Source organism: Vanellus vanellus, assembly GCF_965231255.1.
Source record: "Vanellus vanellus genome assembly, chromosome: 2".
Classification (NCBI taxonomy): Eukaryota; Metazoa; Chordata; class Aves; order Charadriiformes; family Charadriidae; genus Vanellus; species Vanellus vanellus.
The window spans coordinates 4,603,993-4,613,995 of record NC_138906.1 but is presented as its reverse complement, the minus strand read 5'-3'; the positions used below and the strand labels follow the sequence as shown (position 1 = coordinate 4,613,995).

The following is a 10,003-nucleotide window of genomic DNA, read 5'->3' as shown; positions in this document are numbered from 1 at the left end:
GACATAATCACAGCAATCACATCAGATTTCTCCCCCCCAAAAAAGCACAAAAGCACAGTTTAATTCTGCATTTCATTGATAGGTATAACCAACCTTCAAGTTTATGGTGGCAGAAGGTCTGTTCCAGCTACACAAGGACCAGCATCTGAGCACTAAGACTAGGTCTGTAAATTATTCTGAGCTCAAGGTAGCCCAGCTGGCATACTGCATTGGGTTTGCTCTGTGTTCTCCATACGCACATAATCTCTCTAATGTTCAGCTACTCAGGACAAGAGGTAACAGGCACAAACTTGAGTATAGGAAGTTCCACCTAAACATGAGGAGGAACTTCTTTACCTTGAGGGTGGCAGAGCACTGGAACAGGCTGCCCACGGAGGTGGTGGAGTCTCCATCTCTGGAGACATTCAAAACCCACCTGGACGCGTTCCTGTGCAACCTGCTCTAAGGTGTCCCTGCTCTGGCAGGGGGGTTGGACTAGATGATCTCCAGAGGTCCCTTCCAACCCTATGATTCTATGATTCTATGATTCTATGATTCTATGATTCTACTCCATGTTTTCCCATAGACAAGAAACTGATTGGGGTCCTCTGGACTAATTTAAACCCTCTTGGAAGAAAAAAGACCCAAGTGGATAATGTAACTCGTTCTTTTTTGTGTCACTCTTGAGACACCTTGAGATTCCTTTTAAAGGAGGTTGCTTAGCAAGTTTCTGTGTGTAATTCCCATTAAGGTGGCTCAAGTTGTCTCAAAACAACCAGTAAAACATCACTAATCAATATGGCAAACCTTTGCCACCCCATAACTGTTTCAAATTAAAATTGGGAATAGTGCTTTTGAAAAGTGGAAATTTTGGGAAACACTAACAAAGATGGGACAAACATACCGGGCCTGGGAGGAATTAATATAGTTCCTTTTTTTTCTGAGTGTTAACCTGTTGACTCACTCTAACTCAACGTTTGGGTTTTCACATCAAAACAAGTGGATTTTATATGCTTAAGGAGAGAGAGAACCAGAGTTGTAATACTGCTCTGTACCAGGTGAGAAAAGCAGACTCACATTCAGGACAAGAAATTCACAGAAGGCTCTTGACACTATGGAAAACCATAAAGGATCCAAGCTGGCCATCTCTTAGGTAGTATGTTGCCACGCCACAGCAACTCATCCTGCTAGAAAACCTCAGACAGAAGTTACACCATTCTGGTACACAGGTTTTTTCCTTTTCGGGCTGATTTTTTCAAGCAGTGATAACTGAGTGACATAGTTGACTGGACTGTTTTCTCTGGACAAAGTCTTGTGTTTGTGTGTGAAGTTCAGGTATTCTTGATACTGCCATTTGCACAGTTGTTTCTTCAGTTCACTTTGAACCTATAGAAAAGGAATTTAAAAACAAAGAATCAGAAAATTGTGTATTTTAGGCATTATTTATCGTTGGGTAGGACTAATTCCACCTACATCAGCCACTTCTATGAGAAGTGTCAGTCTAAACTAGTGGGGAGACTGAGGCACCGTTAGTGGATCATTCTTCTCATCTAACCTACACCCTTTTCTGAGGATGTGATGTGTTTTTACATTTTCTCATGGCTTTTGTTTCATTCTCCTTTTTCAGGGAAAGTGCAAACAAATTTAGTTAGTTTTTAAAATGATAGGCTCTCTGAAATGCACTACAGGGAATTTATCCAAATTCTAAGAATGTTACAAAAACAGGAAAGAAAGTATTTGAATAAAACTACTGACAACGTACAGTCTGACTTTGGAAAAAAAAGGGAAAGGGAAAAGTAAAAGGAAAGGGAAAGAGAAAAAGGGAGAAAGGGAAAAAGGGAAAAAGGGAGAAAGGGAAAAGGGGAAAAAGGGAAAAAAGGAAAAAGGGAAAAAGGGGAAAAGGGGAAAAAGGAAAGGGAAGAATCTCACTAGGAGAAAATAAACCTAAAGAAAGTGAGGAGTGTTACGAGCTTTCCATTGAGACATCATCATGATAGCTATCAGACATAAAGCAGAAGAACAGTCCCCTGACACGAAAGTCACCAACCATTTGTAAAGGGTCATTGCTTCAAAGCTTATTTTGTGTCATTCTCCCAGAACTGCATGAATACAAATAAAGTCAACAAAGGTACCAAAGAAAGAAAAGATATGGGTATTTCATGCTTTCAGGAGCAGATCAAAGCACAGATCTGTTCTGGAAAAGGAAAAAAAAAAAAAAAAAAGAAAGAAAAACAGGAGAGGCCCATGAGTTTAAAAGGTTTTGATAATCTTATGTACTTGCTACTCACCTCTGCATTTGAGAAGCAATATAGAAGAGCGACAACAAAACCCTAGGACAGGGACGATAGCGAGAGAAAAGTCAACCATCAGGATTTAAAGCACAGAATCAGAAAAGACACAAGTTTCATTCAAAATTTGAGTAAGACAGAAAAAAATACATACTTTCTATTGTTCCATTGGAATTTGGGTGATGCGGCACTATTTATTGGGCTTTCACAATAGGATTAAATTCCTCAACGGACTGGCAATTCTATATGTATATTATTCCCCACGTATAGAGAAACTAAGGGCTAATTTACTGTTTACTGTCTCCTACAAACAAGTTCTTCCTCAGATAAGGCAGTAGGGACCTCTGTCTTATTCTAGTCTATATTTACGGTAGTGAATAAACCGGGTGAGGACCTGTTCTTGTTTTCCACCTTGACTGCTACACTGTCTTCTTTCACTCACAAGACATTGGCTGTGTGCAAACAACCTGTTGGGTTCATATTCACCCAGAACCGCAGTCAGGCATTGTTTAGGGGAGCCTTAGTCAGCCAGGAGCCAAGCCATTTCATAGACTGCGCTAACACAGGCAAACACTGGGCAGTGCTAGACTATATCTATTAGTAAACTGAACAGGGCACAGCCCTGAACACCGACCTTTGCTCCTCTGTGTTATTACAATGTCAACATGGTCCATGACACAGCTTTGGCCTGGGCCAGCAAATGTTTTCCCAAACAGATTCTGGCCATGGTTGAGAGGTAAGCATGGAAGAAAGATCAAGTTCAGCACATATCAACGTGGACAAGCTGTTGTGGGTTACAGGGGAAAGAGGAAGGAAGAGGATCTCAGCTATGTATTACAAAGTGTACCATACCCAGGCACTGGCCCTCTCAAATCCAAGAGAGTGTTCTGAACAGTGGTACAGCAAAATAAAAGAAATACAGAAGTATTAACATGATGGATTCACTACTGCTCAAGGTTAAGGGCAGAACAGGTTGTTATATGTTATCCTTATTCTTTCATTCCTCTTATGATCACCTTTATTATATGTGGGATTAGTTTCAATCAGTGCACCTTAATCCATGGACTGGTCTTCACGGCACTCTGTCATTGATATTCAATAAAAGTAGATATTGAAATTTTTTTTGTGATTATTAATACGAAGTCTGAGTCAGAACTCAAAAGTAGTGTGAGATTTCAAGTAATAAGATAAGGGAATAAACAACAGAAAGAGATTGCGAAGGAGCAAGATGGAATATGTGCGTTGAATTTAGACACATTATTAACACCTGCTCTTATAACCAACCTAAAATGTAAATTTCCTGAGAATGTGGTGTTTCAGACCAAACCTCGTAGGACTGATCAACATTTTGTCCAACTTACCTGAAAAGAACCCAAGCCCAGCTCAATATAGAGGCGAGCCTCCAGACCAGTGCTTTCTGGGAAAAATGCAAATACAATGTAGTGCACTCCAAAGAGGGGGATGAGGAGTAACGTGGATTTAGCAAGTCTCCTGGCAAACCAAGAATTAAAGAACAATGCACTGTTAGGAATACGGAATTAATGACAGCAATTACATGTTAGAAGAAATTTTAATACAGAGGACAGGTCTGTAATGGAGGCAACCACATCTAACGAAGTTATGGAAAGATTGGTTTCTGCCACTCCCACCATCAGCACCTGGTGAACAAAGATGAACAAATCAACATGCAAGTTTTCTGGACTGACCTTTAAGGCTTCTTCTCCCTGCTGTACATGTAAAAAGAGGTGCACCAAACTAAGTACTGTGATCTACTCTCCTGAGACTAATCTCAGCCATGTGTAGGTATCCCCCATAGGAGTGTCTCAACTTCCAAAACTGTCAATGGAGATCTAAATATCACTGTCCATAGGACTTGATTCTGCTTACACAGTGGTGGGAGAGCCACTGGTGACGTCCTAGGGTTTTCTGCTTGGCCTTCAGGTCACTCCTGAAGGGCACAGGTTTATGCTAAGCCCTGTGCCATAACAGCCATAGCCACATACCTTTGGATGAGTTAAACAGCTTGCTAGAGTCCTCTGACTGCACTGATGAGATCCCCATTGGTTGTGAAGGCGATCGTAAACAGGAAGAACTAGGTTCAGTCAGCAGAACATCAGTATCATGTTACTGCTAAGAATTTAAAGGAAATTATCTGCATTTTTTCTCTATGTGGCCATTTGTGTGGAAAGGACTGGAAGGAAGATGTACGTGTTACCTCAAATTTAGTGTTTACACTTTCAGTCTGAGTCCTTTTGGACTTACAATACTTTATATTTTACTTTTCTTATTGTCCCCATCATATCCACCCATCCCTTGAAGATAAAGAGAAATGTGATATTTGGGATGAAAAGGAAAGTTGGCATTGTTATTTCTTCTGGGGATTTCTCTTTCTATTAGTAAAGGAGTAGAACATTTTGTGCTCCTGCCCATAAAACATTTCTTATAGCAGCTAGAACAGGTCGATATCAAGAGACCCAGAAATACTTACACAAAGTGGCTCGAATGGCTCCCTCCTCCCTCTTGAGATTTCAATTTATGGACTAGAATTCTGATCACATTAATAAATATAATAAAGTTAACCTAAAGAGACAAGAAAAAATCTGTAAACTTATGAGAAAACAGGACATACCTTCAGTCGATACAAATTATCTAGAAATCCCCAGTTTTTGCATTGCTATAAACCAGTGTGGATCTACTCTCAGATCACATCAATAGCATTAGAAATAGTATTAATTTTTCGCACCAATATATAGCTATACATAAAGATATGCCGAAAGCTATGTTGAATTAATATAGATGTACATATCTCAATATCATTTTATGTCTGATATTAACTCCTTGTACTTGTTGTCAGCGCCTAAGCAGATCTTCCATGGTCTAAACAGTCCCCCCTGTTCCCTTCATTGTTTATGACAGGGATTATAACATATACAGACCTAAATGACATATAGTTTCCTCCCTAAATTTAGGTGGAATAAATGTGTGCAGAAGGGAGTTTTTCTTATCTTAAGTTTACGTGCTAAAAACTCATTTTAAAAATGTACTATATAAAATGATCAATATGTATTTTTTTTTGTGTTAAACCAGCTTCATATTATCTAAGAATCTTGCCAGTATCTATATTATCTATATTATCTAAGAATTTTGCCTTTCTTCAGAAATGGCTTACAGAGACACAGACACGACTGTGGTATGTGGAACAGATGTGTCAAGATAATTCCATTAAGTCTTAGCATGACTCTAGAAAATATAGGATTTACCCTTTAGGTTACGATTTAGGGTGTTTGGGGGGAAAAAAAAAAAACAACAAGCAAAACCCAACAAAAACAACAACAAAACCACATTATACAATAATTTCCAGCTATTTGAAATTCAATGCCATAGCACGTGGTAACGCTTTTCTCCCAGCTTACTGAAAGAGGACACTAACTTAGCTTTCACATTTCAAAAGATACTCAAGAAAAAAAAGAAACATACTAATACAGTTAGCAGAATGGGGCCTTTGATGATCCATAACACCACTCCATTTTCATCGTCATCCCAACATCTGAAACAGCAAACAAAACCAGTCATGTTACCTGTCCCGTGTGAGCTTCCCACAACTCATGAAAGTATTTCTGTCACTGAATAGGAAAGTGATGGACACTAAGTTTTAAATCTCTTTTTAAAGGCCCATGCCAGTGCTCGTACCCTGATACCTCTCTAAAAGTTCTGTGCAGCCCAATCTAAAGGAAGTTTATTTAGTAAGAGGTTGAAGAACCAAAGCAAAGTCAAGAAATGCACATTTTTCACAGAATCACGAAGTTTCAGAGTTGGAAGGGACCTCTAGAGATCATCTAGTCCAACTCCCTAGAGTACATTACTCAGGACTGCATCCGTGCTTCTTTCCTGCTCTTCTGTTGAAAACGTGATTTTTACAGAACACAGGTCAGAGGCCAAACTACTGTGCATCCATAACTCCAATGACTTTGGGGTCATGAGGAAATAGGCAAAAAAAATCTAGAGCCCTTGTAAAGGTACCTTGAAGAGAGCGCAAAATGGGCTTTTGGTCGCTGTTTTGAGGCTATTCATGTATTTAATGTCAATAACAGTCCAGTTTAACTCTCTCCAGCCAAGTGCTATACATGCTAGGTTATATCGTGCTCCCTCTTCCTATATGTTCCCTTCCAATTTTGTGACACAGCATATTTGGCTGCAAAACAATAAAGCTTACAGGTGGTGGCTCATCCCAGCACATCGGCGTGTAAGGTGTATCTGCAATGTGCGCAATGTGACTTCAGACCAGCTGCGTCAGAAGGATTTGGGTTTCCATTTACCAGGCTATTAGGTGAAAAATGAGTGGTTCTGATACTGTAATTTGCTTATATATCTAATATTAGAAGAGCAACCAAATGAACGGAGGATCTGTAATGAGATCCATCTGACCGTGTAGATGTCCTCATTGGATCTATTCAACTACATTTCCTTTGCAGTCAAAGGAGACCAACATAGCAGGGCACAATCTCATCTTAAAGTGGACATCTGAAATACACCAGAGAAGTAAACTGAGCGGGTAGGTAGACACTTTACTGGAAGAGCACCCGAATTCCAGACACTTTTCAGCCCCCTTTTTAAGCCTATGAGAACTTGTAAGACGTCATTTTCCTGCTCTCCACCTTTCTCTGAACTCTCTCTGTAACCACAGTATCTTGTGCCAGATTCTTCTGCTACAGATCCAACAGATAAACTCAGCAATCCTCTGGAAGAAGAACAGCGGGAAAGGAGGAAAAATGAAACGTTCCTTGGACCTCTCCTGGCTACAAAAAGGAAGCACATGATGTGGGAAGGTAGACCACTTCCACTTATGAAACATTACAGTGGAGAGTTACTTTTGCAAACGTTCTCCAGTAATACAGAAAAAAGGAAAATAGGATGTGCCAAATGCAATGGACCATAGAACATACTGCTTCTACATCATTAATCTGAGTCCTGAGGAAGTAGGTGTAAAATAATATCTTTTCCAATTGATCATCCATGTGAAATGACCTGAAAGCCTTTAGGGCAGCTTTTGGTAAACAATCATCTGCTTTATACCTGGCTCTCATATGAAAAGGTTAAAATAAAATAAAATAAAATAAAATAAAATAAAGACTCAAACAACTCAATGAAAGTGAAAGAAGAAACTACTTATCAGGACATAATGTGTTTGTTTGGGAGATACTTATTGAAGAGATTAGGTTTAGTAATCTATGGCTGATTTTATACAGAAGAAGTGATTTTCTTGAATTATAATTATTTCAAGGACTGGGCCTTAGGAAACTAAATGAAATTTCAATATTCACTATGATATTTTCAGGTTTTATTACTCCACAAATGCACATCAAAACCAGAAGACTCAAAACTATTTTCTTACTTACTTGCATATGAAGTATAAAGATCAGAGGCACAACTTTGGAACAATTATTTTAGCTTTTCTGTTATTTTATATCTATTTTTTCCCAACAGAAAATAAAAATACAGTACAGAATAGGATGTCCTTGGCTTCCTTATCCAAGCTCTGACTTACCCAGTATTTTGTCGATGGATTCTCGTGAGGACCCAAGCAAACATCACAGCAGTGGGAGCTCCTGAACAAATCAACATGGAACAAAATATAATTGTTTTGAATACTGTGTCCCGAGGAAACTTTATTTGAAGGGGGTTCACAGTGCATCAGATTGGATGTACATTAAAAGTCAAACAATGGGTGAGACAACTTTAAATAACTTTATGGAAGAACTTGCAGTTCAGGGAAAGAAAACAAAAACAAAACAAACCAAAACAAATAAAAAAAAAAGGCAGGGGAATGAAATCCAAACAAAGGAAAATGGGGATGCTGTGAAACTACATTTTCAAAAATAACAGTTAAGAACTATTGAAGGTGGGGATATAAATTATGAGCACTCGTGAAGCTGGAGGAGTCACTTATTTAGCCAGAGCTCTTTTATCTTGTGAATTGTGGCCAGCATACAACTCTTTGTACACTAGATGGAGTAGTTCACATTTTTCTCCTGAGGAACCTCTACTAATCACTCTAGACCATCAGTTGTTGAACGTTCAATGATAATTTAGCTAAATGCAGGAACTGGTGATTTTTAGCCTCACTTTGTCAGTGTTTATCCACCTACATTTATGACGGAATAGTTATTTCCTTTTTTTTTTTTTTTTTTTTTTTTAAACAGTCCTATTAACTGCAATTAGTTTTGCTGTCCTTCTGTGGAACTGAATTTCAAAAGAGTAAGTGACTTTCAAAGCTGCCACAAAAGCGTCTCTAATCTGAGCAGGTGACATTTTCACTGATAAATCTAATGAAATATAGGTAATATCTTTCTAAATATTATTTGAGATCTGTAGGAAATGCCCAGAAGTTGTCCTTCCTAATTTTAGGCCTTTGTTCAAGGCCTTTAAGCTGGGACCGTATTCAGTTCTAGTTGTCATTTTAATTAATGAAGAGAAATATTTACATCCATATCACCTAAGATCTGAGTTGCCCCTGAGATATCTCTCACTTTCCATTGATTACAGCAGATGAGGATTACTACATTATTAATTGAGGTGTTTCCTTTGTTACCTCAAGTTAGCTGTGATTAATCAAAGTCTAAGCATCTAGTTTCAGCAAATCATAATTGGAATAGCTTCAAATCAACATCCCCTTTATAAAATTCATACTTTTAGTTACATAAAAAAAGCCTGAGGATCTAAAGATGAAGGGTAAATTACTATTTACTTCAGAAAAATTTGGATTTCACTCCTAAGCCAAAAATGGCAATGTAACCGCTCAATTGGGGTGCTGCTGTTTTAGAATACCAAGTTGAGGTACCACAGTATCTGAGAGTCATAATAAACAATTCCCTCCAGTGAAAGAAATTTTAGGTATTACATGCACATATTCTAACAAACATAGACAATTTTAATTGCTGTTTAAACTCAAAAGATTCCTTAAAGCCGGAAGATCTCCGAAAAAAATTAAATTGTTTGGTTCCTAGGCCTGAATTCACCTGATTTATGTTTAATCTATTCCTGATTACTAAAAGCAAAATGTCAACTTAAAGTTAGTCACCCAAAATTCTTTAGTCAGTGGAGGAAGGCAACATGTTTCCAGGTTGTTATCCAGCTACATTACTCATCTTCTTGAAAACTGGATTAATCACCATCACAACATACATACCTCACTCTACTGACCGCAGGAGAAACCTGGAGAGATAATTTAGATTAGATGGCTAACTTTTAAATTACTGTAGTTGCACGAAATTAATTCCAATCATAAAGGTGAGTGCTGTGGTCTTTCAAGTAGACTTATCATAGTGCTTCCAGTAATCCATCCTATCCCTCCCTTCCAAATTTTGAGTGGTTACATATATAACAAGATAAGAAGAAGGACAGAATAATGGTACGGTGTTGGTGTAGCAGCACTGGATGAATAGGCAACTTTCATCAGAAAGGTGTTACTTTCGATAGGCACTTTTTATCTCCAAACAAATATTGTATCTAGTTCTAAAAGTAAATGGAAATATTAAATAACACAGAGAGGAGAAGAGTACTAACCCCAGCCAGTAAATATGAACCACCATACATACTGCTTGTCCGAAACAAAGGTCAGCAAAAGCAATGTTTGCAGGTATATCCCTTCTATAAGAAGCCAGAAGAAATTGGCCAAAATACTGAACTGGAAGAATGCCACAGCAGCCTTACAAGAAACCTGGAAATGCAAAGGAAGG

General features: G+C 38.3%; 1 protein-coding gene across 1 annotated transcript in view; it reads right to left on the bottom strand.

Annotated features, from left to right (window-relative positions):
• Positions 1 to 1,176: 1,176 nt before the first annotated feature.
• The window catches only part of LOC309669424 (vasoactive intestinal polypeptide receptor 1-like), a gene marked incomplete at its 3' end in the record, with an annotated part of 28,808 nt that continues 19,981 nt past the window's right edge, over positions 1,177 to 10,003 (bottom strand). Inside the window, exons 7-13 of the mRNA XM_082480081.1 lie at positions 9,831 to 9,984; positions 7,813 to 7,873; positions 5,745 to 5,814; positions 4,756 to 4,847; positions 3,629 to 3,758; positions 2,268 to 2,309; positions 1,177 to 1,365 (exon numbers count right to left, since the gene is read on the bottom strand). Coding sequence (XP_082336207.1) covers positions 1,177 to 1,365; positions 2,268 to 2,309; positions 3,629 to 3,758; positions 4,756 to 4,847; positions 5,745 to 5,814; positions 7,813 to 7,873; positions 9,831 to 9,984 — 738 coding nt within the window. The remainder of the gene's footprint in view (positions 1,366 to 2,267; positions 2,310 to 3,628; positions 3,759 to 4,755; positions 4,848 to 5,744; positions 5,815 to 7,812; positions 7,874 to 9,830; positions 9,985 to 10,003) is intronic.